This window comes from Hippoglossus hippoglossus, chromosome 3 (assembly GCF_009819705.1).
Source record: "Hippoglossus hippoglossus isolate fHipHip1 chromosome 3, fHipHip1.pri, whole genome shotgun sequence".
Classification (NCBI taxonomy): Eukaryota; Metazoa; Chordata; class Actinopteri; order Pleuronectiformes; family Pleuronectidae; genus Hippoglossus; species Hippoglossus hippoglossus.
In genome coordinates, this window is record NC_047153.1 from 4,011,389 (window position 1) to 4,030,582 (window position 19,194).

The following is a 19,194-nucleotide window of genomic DNA, read 5'->3' on the forward strand; positions in this document are numbered from 1 at the left end:
AGATCCTTGGATGAAATATTCTCTTCAGACGTGCACACTCCTCTGTCCCGCTGTGGGATCGTCTCTGGAAATCTTCAATTAAATAAAAAAAACCAATCCAAACTCCTGAGATCAGGACTCTTTGATTGCATGCAGCGTGAGACGCGATACTTCAAAGCAGAGCTTCAAAACCTCGTCAGTCACACTCCCCTCCTTCATTTCCAAGAACCATCAATGTCATCGAGATCAGCTGCAGAACATATTGTGTGTTAAGTCTTTTTGATGTTTTCCTGACTGTAACTAATCGGACTCACATTTCGCCTTCGCAGAATCAAGCACGTTGGGCAGGATGTTTTCAGAGGATAAAACAAAAACACAGACGAGATGATAGCATGAGATAAAACTGGTGATATCTTTGGTGACAAGTCTGTCGATTCGTAAAATTCCCAGGTTGCTGCCTAAGCCCTAAGGAATATTTCTGGCAATTTGTGTTTAATAAACAGTTACAGTTTCACGTTGACTTTTATTTGATGGAACTGTGAGATTTATCAGTTGGCCAATAAAAAAAAAACAGCTGATATGAACTTTTCTCAGACAAAACTGCATTTATACGATTTATTTTTGAAAGGTTCTTTTCAAACCTTTTTCTAAGGATGGTAGAAGAAATGTATACCTTTCTTCTTTATAATAATTGACTGCAACAACATCTAGGTGTGTGTGTGTGTGTGTGTGTGTGTGTGTGTGTGTGTGTGTGTGTGTGTGTGTGTGTGTGTGTGTGTGTGTGTGTGTGTGTGTGTGTCTTCAGGTACATGTATGCGGGCCTCTTTAAGTGGCCTTGAGCAGAGTTAATGGCCTCTCTTTACTGTGCAGCAGCAGAATCAAGTAGCACTAATGGGACCAATATATCTGCCTAAACATTGCTTATCACAGCGGCTCAACAGATGGGAGGATGGACAGAACAGAGAGAGGGGGGGGGGGGAGAAAGAGAGGACACTCTCCGGAAAAACAGATGTGGACTCGAGAGAGCGATAGACGAGTCCCCCGAAGAATATTTCATCCAAGGAACTTTAATGACGTGTTTCTCTTTCAGACCAAAACAGGTGAGTTCACCTTCAGATTACTGTCGTCTCGATTACTGGGAAAATATGTATTCATCACGGCGGTGATCTGGAGTTGTGTGTCCTTTAATCTCTCTGAGATTTTATCTCTAAGGTTGGAATCAAGCAGACTAACGCACACACACACACACGCACACACACACACACACACACACACACACACACACACACACACACACACACACACACACACACACACACACACACACACACACACACACACACACACACACACACACACACACACACACACACACACACATATATATATATATGACCAGTTAAAAGTCAAACTAAACACATTTGGATGTTATGGGTTTGTTGGAAAAACAAATTCAAACTTAGAATCTTAATTATGTCAAACCTGGATTCCACTTCTTTTCTAACTCTGCTCTGTCTTTCTTTACTTTTCTGCAGTTGATAAAACACAGTTTTCTCTTTACTTGTTGCAGCCTTTTAAAAGCTAAACAGTGTTCACAAGATTTTTTTTTAAACAAAAGCATGTAACTAAAACTGTAAACTTCCATCGGAGGATCTTAATCTAATGTAGAATCTCAAGAAGTTATGATACAACCCATTTTGAATGTCTATTAGTCGTAGAACAGACGTGCACCGCATTGAAACCCATCATAACATGGTAAAGTGACTCTATAGGATACTTTAATAGTCTGCAAGGCTTTAAAATGTATTACTTTCAGAATCTAAAACTAACATCCATGTCGTGCCTGTCCAACTCAAACTAATCCCTCTATCCCTCTCATCCGTCTCGGCCTCTCCTCCCTTACTTGCTCTTCATTTTCCTCTCATGGCCGATCCCAACAGAGGCGTCTTATCTGATTCTTGGCAGCTCTGGTAAAGAGCCAGCGCATATTTCAGTCCGTCAGAGCGGAGTGGTGCTGCCAGCAGAGTTTTTCTTGGCAGCGTGAACGGCCGCGGCCTGTGTGATGGGCTTTCTCCGTCCTCCTCCACCTCTACAGTAAGCGGACCTCCCGCCTCGCCCACAACGCCGCGCTCCGCTTCAATAAACGCATCGAAAAACCGACCGCAGAATTAAGTTTAGTAGCTTTTCTGAGGCTGCCATTAATCTTTATCACCTCATTACAAAATGTTTCCTTGTTTTAATCATTTTTGAGTTAAGGCCAAGAAATGTATTAGTGCCGTCTCAAGCTGTTTTTCGTGACCAGAAAAAATGGGTTCAGACGTTTTCTGGAGTTTGTCACATTTGAAGAATGCAACGGGGGAATTCTCTGGGTCCGACACGTTCACGACGTGCAGGAGGCCGGACATGATTTATAGATTTAAGTGCAGAAAGCAAAGTTATGAGAACAATATCGACACCAGCATCAACCCTTATCCCCTAAAGCTCTCGAATATCGCCCTCTTTTCGAGTTGACCTCTTCGTCTTCTACGTTTAAAGTCAAGGGTCAAAATTTCTGGAAAACCCTCGTCTGAAGCAGTTTTTCAGAAATGGGTTCATCCTTGCACCCAAGTTAAAACGTGCATCAAATTTGAAGACACTCCCTGAAGGCAGACCTTACCCTTTCTATTTTTCATATTTATAACATAATTCTTGAGCTTCTAACTGCAGCTGTTTGATTAATATCAAAATCTACAACGAGTGGTTTTACAAATCAACAAAAATCTACTGAAGACACTTTTATACTTAATAAGGTGCACACGTGTGCATGAGTGTGTGCAATGACACACCGTCATCACAAGGCGAGTCAACCGGCCCCATCACGGCAGATTAAAGAAGAAACATTTGCTCGTTGCCGGGACAGATCTCTGCTGAGTGCATGACACCGGCAGCTTAGTGACAGGAAACACTCTAATGGGCTCTAACGATGACTTTATAAGACTTTAATGTTTATTCGTCACTGGCAGAAAGAATTTATAATTTCTCAAAAACAAAATCCTGGATTAGTAGTTTTTTTTGGGGGTAATCCTGCTAATAAATAAACCAATTAACAAACAAATCAACTAGAATGGGCCCTCAGTAGAAGGAATACCTCACATCCCAAACATTACTGTCTAGTTCTTATAGAAGAAAATATAAAAGAAAAAAGGAAGTGGTCTGATAACCTAAAGGATTTGTTAATTTAAATAAAAGTGCTTCCCTAATCTGTACCAAAATGAAATGAAGTTTGGTTTGAATCAATTGAAAAGCTTTTGTGTAATCTTGCATATCCAACAGCCTCGGGTGAAAACTTGACAAACGTTAATGGAACATTATGATTAATGTTAAGTTTAGTCATCTAATCCGTTTTAACAGTTCATGTGTCAATGATATTTCAAATGTATTCTGTGTATAAAAGGATTTTTTGGCCTGATAAAGTGGCTGAATTCAAGACTAGAATCACCAAACGTCAGCATCTTCTCGTGTTCAGGGACATTCAGATGAAACAACTCGATCATCTCTCCAACGGACGTCGAAATTGTTGAGCCACGTTCAGGACAAAACAAATGAGTGCGTATGTGCGTGTCAGTGCGTCTCTGGTTGTGTTTCACAAGATCTCAGGTAATAAACATGCACACACTCGTGCGTTCTGGCACACGGAACCGACTCAACCAACACAAACATAGCTGTGGTCGTCTGTCTGGTTATGTGATATCAGCTGGATGTCGGCTTCAGACAACCTTCGTTCTCATTGTGAGGATTAGAACCCACAAAGTCTCAGAAAGAGGAAGATTCATTACAAAGCTGAAAAACCTGTTCATGTGAAAACTAAATTTCATCCAAGTAACTTCCTCGTATATAGGTTTCATCAGTACTTCCACCTGGAAATGCATGGACTCTTCAAACTGTCCTTTGTGTATATGTCTGCCCTTTAAAAAAAAAGGCGCCATCGTGTCTGGTGCCGCAGCTAACAAATTATCAATCATTATTTTTCAATTAGGCCGTGAATTATTCGCCCCAATAAAACGTCAAAACCCGAACAACAAGGACGCGCTTACAAGTTCCCAGCGCCCGCGGGGATGTCGGCAAACTGTTTATTTTGTCTGGCTGTCAGAACATCCACAAGTTATTGCAGTTGTGTAATTAGAAATTGCAGCGATATGAAATGAGAAAAAAGCAACGCAAAAGCAAACACACTCGACACACACACACACACACACACACTCATCCCCATGGCAGTCGGAGGATGATTAATTCTTTGAGGGAGAATAAATCTGAAGTGTTTTCCTCTCTGGCTGACACTTTCTCTCACACGTTCCCTTCCCCTCGTTGTTTGGCTCGAACCCAAACTGTTGCCAACCTGCAGAAAATCTTGTTTTTTTTTTAATCGAATAACTTCTTCGTCTTTTTAGACTCTGATTAGACCCGTCACATAATCATAATGAATTTGAATAATTTGTCTCTCTGAAGCTCATCCCTGCTCGGTGTTACAGCTCCACGGTGATTTCAAAAGAAACAAAAACACTATGTGAATGAGTCGTTGAGCCTTAACAAACGTCGGGTTTAAATTTAAGCAGGTTTAGGACGGACACACACACACACACACACACACACACACACACACACACACACACACACACACACACACACACACACACACACACACACACACACACACACACACACACACACACACACACACACCTCTTTTATTTCGCTATGAGCTTTCGCTATGAGCTAAAATGCAACCTCATGAATTCAAAGAAACATATTAACAGCACTTTCATTCACCTCAGGCACGCAGCAACTCACGCCTCTACTGATTAGTCAGCAGAGTAGTTTGTTCTGCAGACTGATTAATGTACCAACCTTCTGACTTAAGGTCAAAAGCGTTCGGTAGTTGACTGAAAGAACAGAGGCGTGAATACAAGCATCCTGAATTGAGTTTTTCCTCTGGCGGGTTTGCTGGGCCCAGCCTCAGAGACAGTGGAGGAGGTCAGGACGCCTACTGGGCACCTTCCGTTGGTGGTTTACTGGACACGCCCAACCAGGAGGAGACCCCCGGGGAAACACCCCCGGGGTAACACCTCAGGGTCCCCCAACGAAGAGCTGGAGACCTTGGCTGGGGAGAGGGACGCCTGGAATACCCTACCTGACCTACCTCCGTGACCCGAGCCCGAAAAAGCAAAGAACAATGGATGATTAATCTATAAAATCTACAATCTATAGAATATCTGAAAAATTGTTGATTAAAATGTGTTGATCAAATTGGGGTTTTGTCTCTACATTCCACCACAACTGAAGCAAACCGCTGTTAATCGAGTGCCGATCATTTCTCGCCTGTAGCCTGTTTATCATAAGATGTAGAAACGGCTGTTCCTCACCAGCGGATGGGACTGATAACGCCAAGAAAATAGTTCATAGTTAAATGTGGCCGCAAGTGTTGATCCTTGTAAACTAGTAATTACCATGTACATAAAATGTTCCATTGAGCACTTCAATCTAGCTTTAATCCATCGCCTTTAACAAACCTACTCAAACAGGCTTGTATTTACAAAGAAGGTAAATCCAGGCACCGGACCAACAAGCTCTTTGTTTCTCTCGTATTTGTCCTTTTGTCTGCCCTCAATCAGCGTCTAATCATCTCCTCCTCTGTGTGAACAAGTGTGCTCGCCTCGTTTACTGAGGAGGGAGTAAATATTTAGCAAGGAGGAGAGGACGAGAAGAAAGAGAGAGGGGCAGAATTATGCTAATGTGTCCAAACACAACTACACGGTCGAAATTCCGAGACGAAAAGCGAGACCGAGAAAAAACGACAAGACGAAGAGAGGAAAAGAGGAAAGAGGCAGCAGGACGGACAAAGTGAGCGAAGACAAAGATTCAACCGCACGGTGAGAAATAAACGAGGAAGCGTTGGGTGGGGGTGAGAGGAAAAGTGAGTTTTGGGGGTTTGCTGTGTTCAGAGGGCAGAGACGAGAAGGACGGAGGGAGATATGGAGGCAGAGGAAGACGAAGGACGCGAGAGAGAAATTGACAAACAGAGAAGACGGGAATGGGGTCCTAATCTCTCTCCTCCTGCTTTTTGGATCAGCTGAGCTCCCGCAGTCACAGTCGCTCCCTGATTGGCTGAGACTGCAGAAAGCGGTGGATTAAAGGACGGAGGGGGTATTTCTTATTTTTGGGAGGTTTATGTGTGTGTGTGTGTGTGTGAGAGAGTTTGTATCAATGCCCTTGTGAGAACCAGTGTGAGTTTTGGGGCTTTGTCCAGACTGCAGGCGAAGACTGGTTTCTCACATCAGATCTTTAGGACGGCGTGTCCGCACTGTTGCCTTCAAGTGATCAGTTCGGATTTGTGCGTTGAGACTTAAGCAACATTCCTGCATGAGTAGCTGTTCTAAGGATGTAGGCGTCAGTAACTAGGAGGATTCTGTCACTCTGGATTGGAGATTACATTTCAAAAAGACGTCCAAATTCAGTTTGGGTCCGATTTGCAAGATTCGTACTTCATATGGTTTATTTTACTGTCCAGACTTTCCTAAATCAATCTGGATAATCCCCAAAAAAGTGATTTTTCCTGGCAGTCTGAACAAGGCCTCAGATATTTGAAGCATGGTCATCGCTTTAAATGACCTAATAAAGGTTGTAGTTCACCTTAACTGAGTGAAAGGGCTTCTGACCTAAAACTGAGCTAAGACAAATTTGGAGAAAAGGAAACTGAAGATGATTCAAAAGTGAATTTCCAAATATATAAAAGAAAACAGCTGATGGCAGGAGGAAGTTATCGTTACCAGATGAGACTGTGATAAAAATGAACCCGCTTGTGAATTAACCTGGAAGTGAACATTCATGTCAGACAGGTTCTCCAACAAACTGTGTCAAAGCAGCTAAAAATAATTAAAGCAGTCGTGTAAAGTACACACTGTTTGGATTTCTATACTTGGCATTGAGTTGTGAGAGCACTGTTGCTAAGCAACTGACAACAAAAATGGTATTTTTTTCCCTTTTCAGAAACGTTGAATGATTCAGTGTTTCTTGCACTTTAACATGAAGTTGAGGAGCAAAAATGTAGGACATGACAAAAAAGTAAATTTATACGTGTAAACGCAGTAAATATAATACCACCTGGGAGAAATGCATCCGGAGGAGGGTCCTCACAAGTTAAGGAAACAGTTCCAGAGTGTGTTTGTGTGTAGATACCTGTGAATGTGTGTATTGGAGTGTGTAGTACACACCCATTTCCCAGACCTCACAGCCTTGTGTCAGCACACAGCGGAGGAAGCCATACCTCATGCAGTGCTTTCAATCACGCACAACTGAGATTTTTCCTCTTCCATTTCATCTCTTATCCAGCCCCCAATACACAGGATGTGCGCACACACACACATGCACATGCACACACACACCTATCTCTTCTGCACCACTGTCTCCTCACTTTGGCCGAAAGCATTTACTCTTTCACAACCTCAGCTACTTTCAACTCAGTAGGACTCCAACAGTGTGCCAACAGTGAGAGTGTGTGTGTGTGTGTGTGTGTGTGTGTGTGTGTGTGTGTGTGTGTGTGTGTGTGTGTGTGTGTGTGTGTGCCGCTTACTTCAGTGTGAGTGTAATGCAGAGAGAGAGAGAGAAATAGCTTGAAGGATGATCTAAAACAATGACGGATGGAGGGAGGAGGTGGGAGGAGAGTGGTGAAATAACAGAAGACGTATAAGTCTGTCAAGGTTATCCTCGTCTTATCTGCTGTGGTTACTGTTGTTATAAACATTCTGTATCGGTGTGTGTTAATACATCTGATTGCCTCAAACTGGGAGGAGGGATCAGGGAAACCGGGCGCCAGATAAAATACGAGACAGAAACACAAGTCAGGCTCAATTAGAGGGTTGGCCTCATCTAATGTCAGGGTATCTACAGAGGTCAGAGGGTCACGCTCGACAGGAAAATACTGTTCTGGTGTCATTTCCATCAATTTCACAAGCAATGTCTCAACTGGCTGTTTCTTGTTCCACTTGAGAACCCTCAGCACACAGCAGAGACAAGAAAGACGATCAGGGGACGGTGTGTTGTTGGACAATTTACCTGATCCTTCAAACATGATTACGCTTCAAGTGATTCCCCACGTGCTCAAAACAGTGAGGAAGCTAGTGTGAGAAATGTTCGTGCAACTGTGGGAAGAACAGTCATGCCAACCTTTTGGATATGTACAACCGGCAGGTCCTTAGGAGGGCTTATGGTATTTAGGATTGCCACATAGTACTTTGGAGGAATTCCTTGCACTATAACTCGTATATATTTCCACCCATGTACATTGGCACACATGTGCTTGGATTAAATTTTCCATTCACCAGGACTTTGCAGATTTATGGTTAAGTGCACAAGCATTTTTGTTCTTGGAATGAATTTCCATTCCCTTGTACTGGTTCTATATTTTCTGTGTTTTCACTGTGGTGTCAGAGTCGATATTGTGTATTTGTTGCAGCAAATCAATTTTCCCCAAGCGGGACAATAAAGCCAAACAGTTCTTACTAAACTTGTAGATGCAGACGGGGACTGAACACAAACAAAGATGGAGGAGAGTAGTTTTGATTCCAACCACGCAGCCAAGAATCATCATCAATTCAGCGACAATTTTAAAGTCGTTGTTTTTGCATTCTTTTTTTGTTTCAAGCAAAAAATGTGTTGTTCCCTCCACGTCGTATCAAAGTGAATTAAGTTTTGTTTTTGAACAAACAGACATTGTCAAAAGCGTCTTTGACAATCTGTGTTTTAAAAGAAAACAATTTAGTGGCAAGAATTTGCGAAATCTGTTTCAGAACTCAGATGTTGAGAAGTGAATGCAGCTCAACAAAGCCTGACCACCCACACTCAAACTGCAATTTGCTTCAGTGCAACGGAGGGAATTTTTTTGACTTTTCTTTCCACCAGAGGAATAAAGAGACAGATCACAATACAACATTTGGTAGAAGAGCTTTCGGTGGCGTAGAGAGTTGGTTTTTAAAGAGGCTCAGCTGAAAGCAGAGACCACAACATGAAGCGAAGCATCTTTCTTTTCATCACTTTCTCCGTCCTTCTCCCTGTTCAGTCACTTTCCACTTCAGCTCGACTCCTCTGCCGGCGCGGCCTTCAACATAACCAGCACTCGCCGGCATTTCCATAGGAACGGGGGGGTTCACAAAGACAGCGTGTAACCTTCCTCCTTATGAAGGGTTTATGGAACGTGGAGCTGACTGCCAAGAACATACACATATATGTCTCTAATGTCCCTGTGCTTCTTATCAGAGTCTGTCGCAGCCTATACGTTTGGCTGGAGATCAAAGAAGGTTCTGTGGGGGTGCATGCTGTGTGTGTACGCCCCCTGAGCTCAGACGACTGTATCAATGCAAAGAGGGGATGTTATTAATTTGATGAAACGCCTGTGAGTTATGCCTTCATTAAATTTCATCGGGGCTAATTAGTGTCCCGTCCTTGAGATGTGTGACCCTGTAACGTACGGTCCCTGCTCTTCAGCGACTGAGGCACGTAAACAGAAACGCTTTTTTCTGGCGTTTGCAACACTGTCGTACATGTACGTCCCTGCGTCATCGTTCTTTTCTAGATCTTTTGTACCGAGCACTACTTACCTTTCGCCCATGTCTGTTGGCTAAAGGCAGTTTCAATTTGGTGCAGAACTTAAGTATTATTCCACAGGTAACAATGGATTCAGGACTGTCTCACACAATCTGCTGCAGATTCCTGTCAAAGAGATAGAGAAGGTCCACATCTCTCTACCAGATCACCACAGGGATGTGTGCCGAGTCCCCTACTCTACACTCTCTACACCCATGAATGCACACCCCACCCAACCGAGCAATCATTAAGTTTGCGGATGATGCAACTTTGGAAGGGCTCGTCTCTGGGGGAGATGAGACCATATACAGGGACGAGGTCCAGAGGTTGACACGGTGGTGCACAGAAAAACAACCTGGTCCTAAACACCTCCAAGACCAAAGAGCTCATCATAGACTTCAGGAGGAAGAAATTTGACCCGCAGCCCGTACACATGAATGTGGAGCGTGTGGAGAGGGTCTCGGCAAACACATGGATGAGGACCTCTCATGGAGAACAAAGCACAGCAGCGTCTCCATTTCCTGAGCATCCTCAGAAAGACAACTTGGCCGAGGGACTGCCGGTGATCTTCTATCGCCGATCCATCGGGAGTGTGCTGGGCTAATGCATCTCTGCGTGGTTCGCCACCTGCTCCTCGGCAAAGCGCTCGAGAGGGTCACCTCATACCGCACAGAAAACCATTGGCTGTCCACTCTCCTCTCTAGGAGACATTCACAGCACTGTCCTGCCTCAGAAGAGCAAGCAGCATCCTGAGCTACTCATTCCACCCCGGACACAACCTGTGTCTGAGCTGCTTCCCCTCTGGAAGGCGTTTCAGAGCAAATGAAAGCACAAACACACACACTGAAAAACTGTTTTCATCCCAGTGCTATTGCTGCTATCAATATGAAAATAAGTGCGATGTGATGAGAGAGCGAATGTGCAATATGGGTTTGTTTTATCGGTCTTATTTATTTTCACACATCTCTGTGTCAGCCGTCGAATTGTGTTGTACTTGATGCAATGACGATAAAGGTCTATCCATCTATCTTCAATCGACTTTGGTGACATTAAACCTTTCTTGCTCCTTTTTTTACAACGTAAACCTAGATTCAGTCTGAGTTGAGCTCAAGGTCATGGCTCGGAAATCACAGTTTGACAACCTCACTGCTGAATAAAACGAGGCGTGAGAGGAACAGATGGATTGGGGCCCCGTGTCCAGTGATGTGGACGTTTGTACCAGGCTGTCATGGTACGAGATGAACTGAGCCTGAAGGTAAACTCTTGAGGTAGAGGTTTGATAGTACAACCTGTTGCTCAGAACTCTGGATCCAGGAACAGAATGAGATTGTGCACAACTGCAGCAGAAATGATTTTCAGTCACAGGGTGTCAAAAAAATGCAGGACGAGCCTTTGACAAATCTTCAAACTGACGGATGTGTGGCTCAAATTCTATTTCCTGAATCATATTCCTTGTGTCATCGTTACCCAAAGCAGCACGAACCCACTTGCGCACGTTAATAATGGAATGGGCTGCTCTAAGTGCCACTTAGATGAGGGAAGTCATATCATATCAGGGCCGGGGATGCCTCCGAATCTCCCAAGAGTGCGTCAGGGATGTCTTTGGGGGGAGAAACATCTGGGCTACATTCATCAATTCGTGCCACCACAACCCACATCTGGCTAAGCAGGAGGAAAAGAGCTCGGAGAAGATGCTTGCGTTCACGAGGAGCTCGATTTTTTGCCAATTTTGTGATTTTAAAATTTTGAAACTATAGGGCTGTTCACAATAATGTATATTCCCATATCTAACCTGTACAGCATCCGGTCAACATTCACCACACACACACACACACACACACACACACGTCTGTACAAAATCCATGCTTGCTCCTCTCAGTCCCTCCTCAACTCCTTCTCAGGTCCCTGTGCTGCCATGAAACTGTATCTGGGGGAAACACAAGCAGCAAACACACACATTTTTCGCTCATACCCACAAAGAACACACTGACAAAAACAGCCACATCTGCACTACACATTTCCACATGATTCCCAAAACGTAATTAGATCAGAGGTTCACAAGGATGGCTTCATAGACACAGCTGGCCTCTTTGCCTTTGCTCCTATTCTCCTGAAATCCAACACACACACACACATTTCTCCGGGACAACTGTGCTTTCTCTAGTAAATGATAATGATTAAGTTAATGTTCAAACTAAGTCTGGATGCCACGGACTCCTCGCTACTGAAAAGACGTATTCTTCTGTTTGTGTGTGTGTGTGTGTGTGAGCATTCATTGTGACTCTATATTCACACACGTCTGCCGTTCCGTTCCTGCTGAATTGTAAAACGAGCTCTCTTCACTTTGCATCGACGTTGCGCCGCCGCTGATTCAATTCTGCTCCGCTTTTAGAAATCTTCACCAAAAACCATAAAAATTCACTCCGTGGTTTTTATGATGCAGCTCGGTTGAATTCAATCAACGTAATAGAAGCCGAGTCACGTGGGTCACGACGCTGCTCGGCGAAACAAATGCCTCCGACTGTGAGATTAGATTAAAGGGCCTTCAGCCAACACACACACACACACACACACACACACACACACACACACACACACACACACACACACACACACACACACACACACACACACACACACACACACACACACACACACACACACACAGTGTTATTTAATTTCAAAAAGCAAACACACATGATGCCAGCACAGTTCTTCACCTGAGGAAATTGATTATTCAGTTAACCAGAAACTAACAAAGTTGTGCAACACACTCGAAATCAAAAGAACCAACAACAGCAAAGATGTTTTCTCGTATTTGACCAAAGAGTTTATTCGAGTAAAATCAGCGATAAAAAATAGCAAATAGTTTAAATGAGGGAGGACAGGACATTAAATGTGTAGGAATAAATGCGGCAGTGTTATATATATATATATATATTATTTAATGACATCACAGCAACATGAGTCTCTGCACCATGAAGCTCTGTGATTGACGGGAGTGAGTCCAACAGGACGAGCGCCCCGACAGGAGCAGACGATCGATCAGACAGTACTAATGGATTAGGAAAGGTCCAGCTAGATGCTCTGATATCTGTCAGCTGCTTCCATGTGTCTCTTTTAAAAAAAAAAAAAGTGACGTCCCCGCAGATCGATGCGCGGCGATCAGACCCGCTGAACATTCAACTGGCCGCAGATCAATAACACTTAGCATCCCCTCTGCCGACCCTTAACTAGCTTAATGTGACACAGGAAGAGTGATGGAGGAGGAACATCCACACACACACAAACACACACACACACACACGTCTCAAAGGGGCCTAGCAAGTGTCAAAACTGAAGGACGGCATCTGCTCCTCTGCATCTACGAGCCGGGGCAGAGAAAAAAGAAAGCTGAAGACCCTCACACTGACATTTCACATCCACACAGAAGTGTAAAAGAGGAGCGCTGAGGATCTCCTCCCCTTGACAAACTGACATGCTCTGCAGGAAAAAAATACTCCTGTCTGGCTCCGCTGCCAAGACTTCCCCCTCCAGCCAAAACGCCGTCTGGTGCCAAAAGTCACTCAAGCATTTTTTTTTTTTCCTGCACGGGGCGAACACCACGCCGAGTGCCTCGCTCCGTCTCTGATGCAGAAACACTCACCCCGCCTGGACCAGTGACCCATTCCCTGTTTCACTGGGCGATGATCGGATCCATATGGGCCCAATTATATTTCTCTTCTTACTATTCTGGACTATTTATGCAGGAAAAACTCAGCCTGAGCAGCAAACTCCAAAAGTCAGAAGTCACGCGGTCAAAATTTGCAACCGGAGAGCTGCCAAGTACAAACAACGTCTTTGTTGAGTGGCGCCTTGCTCAAGAGGACAACTGCTGATTTGCTCTTTACAGCCACATCACAATGAGCTGGTAGAGCCAATATCTTCCAGTTTAATATTTTTGAATTAACACAAAATGTGTAAAGATCTAATAACATTTACATATGTGAAGGTTGAAAGGTTGGGAATTCTACCTTGGTACTGTTTTTGTACTGAAATGAAATGTCAGGTCAGATTTGTAAATAACTTTTGCTATATACATCATTCAATATTTGAGACGTTTATATTCCTCACAGTAAAGTAAGTTACCATAACTTTGAGGGATCAAATGTGTGGTCATTTAACAAACTGGGAGAAATGCTTTGTCTTATACTCCTTCAGAAATCTCTGTCCAGAGAAAGAGAGAGAGAGGAAACGAAAGACAGAGGAGGAGGATTGAAAGAAAAGAATAAAAGAGGACTGTGGACTCACTGCATCCGTCCTCGTCGCTGAGGTCGCCGCAGTCATTGTCTCCGTCACACTGCCACTGGGCCGGGATGCAGGTGCACTCCCCGAACGCACTGACCGCGCACGTGAAGTGACTCCTCCCGCACGAACACTCGGCGGTGCCCTGAACACCTGCACAGACACACACAGAGGAAAAGAGGGTTAGAGATAAATCAGACAAGAGCAGGTTTACCAACTCGTAACCGGAATTCAAACTAGCAAATACTGAATCCGCACAGTTTCTAAAAAACTTTATATAAACACACTAGAGGAAAGAAAACAATATGCCTCATTTAAAACATTTTACCCACGGGATTCTTGCCTTGTTTTGATATAATATACTCAGCCTTGTTTAACTGCTCCCTGCTGACCCCTGTGTTTATGTTTCATAAAACTACAGCCAATCTGTTTAATGCACTTCGATGTGATTATGAATTTGATTTACGCCACCCGGCTGCGACTCGACGCAGATTACAGCCAACCAGGTTTCTGTTCTCCGCGTCGCTGCTCACGTCTCACATTTACTCCGGTGATTTAAATATAGGAAGTCAGGAACTCAGTGAAATGAAATCAAACAACCATCTTAAGGAAGACCAGGAATATCACGGAAATATAAACATCGATAAGTACCTGCTAACCTGTATGTGACAAGGATTGAAACTGTGTAAATCAATCTAATGGAACAATGTTTGTTGTTTCTACACCTAAAGCATAAAGAAAACTTCACCACATAAACTTTTCGTCAGATGGGGCCCATTCTTTCTGACGTATCTCATGAGCACCCCCCTACAAAACCAGGAAGTTCTGTTACATTTTATATCCAAAAGGTCGACATCATCGTGACATAATAATAATGATCTTTGTGGTCATTATTATGGCCGTCACTCAAAGTCATAACTCAGGGACCGAGGGGGAGATTGTGACCTTATTTCCTGTGATTTGATTGGTTGGCAGAGGCAAACAACCACGAGGCCGTAATTCTAGTTTAATATATTTGTGGGATTTTTACTCGGCCGAAACTTTAATAGAAACAATTTTGTGGCGAGAATCTGACCTCAGAGCTTTGACAAATAACCACCTCCGCCAAATGTATAACACCTAATGAGCTAATACTGAAATATAGCAGAGGTTCAGTCTGAATGTCAGGCTGCTTAACTTAGATTCTGTAAACTAAACTAATCCACTTCTTGTAGCCACGCTTCGTGTCACCATGTAGAAACGATCGTGCCTGTGGCCAAGCTGCAGAGTCTGTGGTGAACTTCCTCACTTTGACATGTTGAGCAATTCAAAGAAAGCGATTCACATGTCCGATCTTTATATGAATGGTTTTCCCTGGATGAATCTCCTCTGTCGGAACATAAATGTGTGTATTGTACGAGACACAGACGTTGTAAAGCTGAACAGCCTTAGGTCGTGTTAGGTTTTCTATCTGCTTCTAACTGAGATCAATCATTATGAGTATAACAATGATTTATTAAAGTTATTCAATGGAGTTTCCTTGAAACATATAGTTACTGTCAGGACTTGCGGTCTGAATTCATCCGCAACTTTTTAAAACGTTTTAATCTTTTACTTTTCAAAGTTTTATTTTTATCTTACACTGAACTCACTGAATATTTTGATAATTTCAGACATTTTTATTTTATTCTTATACGTCTGTTTTAAATTGTTTTCTTTTGGTTGCTTTCAACTTTAATTTTTAACCTTGTAGGCCCGACAACTTTGTTTTAACAGGTGTTGTATGAATAAAGTTTGTTATTATCGCCATGGTATTATTAATGATAAATCAGGTGATGAATGAGGTGTAGTCAGAAAAACAAACCCTTTAATATGGCCTGTGTGAACATGTAGACAAACACAATATCCCAGAATACACACTAACCCACACACGCACACACACACACACACACACAGGATGCATGTGCTCGGTCTGCACGGGTTTCCCACCACAGCAGAGAAAAACCCGGCGTCACCGCACCTTCAAACGCATGACGGCAAAATCACGTTCAGGAGAGGAAATAAATAAAGGTTTTCTCATTTTGCTCTCACTTTGAAGCGTATTAATGACCATCTGTGTGTGTGTGTGTGTGTGTGTGTGTGTGCGTGTGTCTGTCTGTAACTGTGTGTGTGTGTGTTTGCTGAAACTGGCCTGCCGCAACAAACTTAGAGTTTCTTGGAATACGCATGTGTGTATTTGTGCATGGGTGTGAGTAGGCGTGCGCGTGTGTGTGTGTGTGTGTGTGTGTGTGTGTGTGTGTGTGTGTGTGTGTGTGTGTGTGTGTGTGTGTGGTTCCTGGCTTCCTCACAAAGGCATCAGTCAACCCAGGAGGGCCTGGCAGAGAGCACTCAGTAACCTTCAGATCCCTCCCACAGCACTAAATTAATGGCCTCTTTCTTTTCATTTCCCTCTCTCCCTCTCCTTCTCCTCATTCTTCTCTTTCCACCATCCCCTTTTCACACTTCCCCCCCCTCAGCTTCTTTTCTCCTCTTCCCCACTTCTTCCCCTCTCCCCTTGTTTCCACAAACTCTCCACTGATGGGAGGGAAACGGAGGACGGTGTCATCCAAGTCTTCCCGTCTTTAAAGATGTCTTTCTAATTTCCTTGCTCGGTGTGTAGTTCCTGAGGTCCCCGGACCCCTCGGACCCCTCGGACAGACACACGGGACAAAAACAGCGCTGAGAATCCCCAACTCAAACTAAATCATGACACAACAGCGCTAACGTATAGGCCTACTGCACTAAACGGCACCTTGAACACAGGATGTGCATTTTATTCGGGTTTGCACGGGGCTAAATTAGAGTGTGCGAGCTGGAGCAGAAGTCATGTCAACACGAGGCCACATCACAGGCCGTGCATTTGTCGAACATACTGGAACCATTTGCTCCGACCAGAGCCAAAAAAACTTTACAGAGTTCAGTGGGAAACCAGCGTACACACATGCACCAGGACTGGGAATATGTTTAGCTCATGTGACATTTTATGTCTGCAAATGATTTGTCAACAGGCAGATATTTTTGGTGTAATGGTGTTTCTGGGTTTCGTAAAAAGAAAACAATTCTTAATTCAAGTTCTATATATTTAGTCGCATTTGTTAGTAATTATTTATGATAAAGTATGTTGGTAAACTTGTAAATATGAAGCCTCAATGACTATTTGTCATTTTCTAAATATTTTTATATGTCAACAAATTTATTCTTTACATCCTAATATCATATTGGCATCTGTCCACAAAAATCTATATTGGCCGGGCTCTACTCTGATGGATCCACAGGTAGGATATTTATCATATTTTAATAATATATGTATATGTTTGTTTGTTTTTGCTTTTTATGATGATTCACCTTCATTTTCTGTAATTTTCTTCCTCCCATCTTACTGGTCTTTAGTGTACTGGTCATGGTCTTTTAGTGTTTCTTGAAGCTTTGTGTGTAACGTGTATAAAAGCCTATTAAAATGATGAATTTAAACAACATGCATAATGTGAACTGGTGTGAATACTTTCCCACATGGGCAGGCACAGACTTGCAAAGTCTCTCTGTGTGATCTGTAAGATAAAATGCTGCTTTTTTTCATTTACGAGCCAACACTAAGTGCCAAGAAAACAATGCAAACATCAGTTCATGGTCCCGTAACCCTTTTACAACAATAATCACTTCTTCAAGACTCGGATCAAAGAAGCAAACAGACCCTGACGCCAACTGATGAAAGCGATAAAGTCGAGTGAAAGATCAACACAGCAGATAAATGGTTTATGAATGTGAGACAGAACCAGCAGACTAATACCTCCTTAATACTGAGATCACAAACTGAAGAAGTAAACAGATTACTACGGCAGGTCAGTAGATTGTTACGCAAGGCAGCAGGCAACCACACATGGCAGCCCTGTGCTTTCAAGAGCACCAGCATGACCCGCCTCTGATGCATCACACAGATAACAGATCACATGCTGGGCTGGTGCGGTAGAGACGATGGATCTGTGTGGTGCAGGTTTAGCAGCATGTTTAAGTGGAGCAGGTACAGAAGAATCACGTCGGCTGATCCTGCTCAAGATCATTTAAGTTCCAGAAAAGTTAAAGTAGTGAAAAACAGGAACACAAGCATCAGAGGCACAAATGGTTTAAATGTGTTTCGTGTTATGAGGCTTCTTCTAAAAGACTTTCACAATAAAAAGCATTCCAGAAAGAAAGCTGAAATGTTTGAGACCTTACACAGGTTCATCTTAAATCTACATGCTCAGTTCGACACGGTGAACTTGTTAAGAGTTGTCGGATACTTACTGCAATTAAGGCAGACGTATAATGTTTAGTTCAACATAATAAAGATAAACATTGGCAACAAGTTGTTATAACAAATAATACTTTGATGCGTGTCCCTTTGTTTGTTTGTCAGCAAAAGCTCCTCAACAGATTTCCATGGAACTTGGTCATGGAGACAGTACCCAATGGATTTTGGCATCGAACTGGATTTTGTAGGATCATTGTAGGATTTTCACCTGTTTCCCAGGGAATCATTCATATGTCTTGATAAAAGTTTGGTGCAGCTTGATTCAAATCCTCAACAGAGGTCAGTCGGTTTGTTTTTCATCAGAATTACGCAAAAACTACTGAATAGATTTCCACAAAACTTAATGGAACCCAATACATTTTGATTCAGATCCAGACAAAGAACTGTCCACTCAGGAGTTATTCATTACTTTCTTTAACATGGGGAGATTGGGCGATATCCTTCTTGGAGCTACGCGTTATCTCGGACCACCCTCCTGGTTTGTTTGTTAAAATGCATCAAACCCCACAAATATGATGATTGATCAACTGAGAAAGGACGGAAGTTGCTCGGACGATCCAACGGACAGGCAACGCAGGCCGACACGTTGAACCTGCACACGCACAACAAAGGTCTCCCTTCACCTGCTGCCGCTGCCAGAGGCCTACAAGCTGCGAGTCAGACAGGAACCTCCAGCAGAGGAAAGGAAAACACAGACCACCAAAGTTCTGTCACTACTGGTTACTACAGACTGACACTGTCCAAACAGAACTGGTGTGGATCAAGACAGGTGGTCCCCCCCCCCCCGGAAGGTAAACACAGATGATCCCACAAACCCCACCACCACCACACCACGCCCAGACCTGACCCACCTACAGCAGCCGACCAAACCGAGCCCGGAAGTGACCACCGCATCTCAGATCTGACCAGGTGGCATTTCAAAACCTAATTTAACACCAGTTGACAATGTGCTGCTGTTAAATGGTGAAATGACGAGTGTGAAGATGTGGTGAGGGAGAGCAGTGGGGCCA

At 43.4% G+C, this 19,194-nt stretch overlaps 1 protein-coding gene across 2 annotated transcripts in view; it reads right to left on the minus strand.

Moving 5' to 3' along the window:
• lrp4 (low density lipoprotein receptor-related protein 4) overlaps window positions 1–19,194 on the minus strand; it is a 103,520-nt gene that overhangs the window by 40,436 nt on the left and 43,890 nt on the right. For both annotated transcript variants that reach the window (XM_034578060.1, XM_034578050.1), the window contains exon 2: window positions 13,885–14,031. In XM_034578060.1, the coding sequence (XP_034433951.1) occupies window positions 13,885–14,031 (147 nt within the window). The remainder of the gene's footprint in view (window positions 1–13,884; window positions 14,032–19,194) is intronic.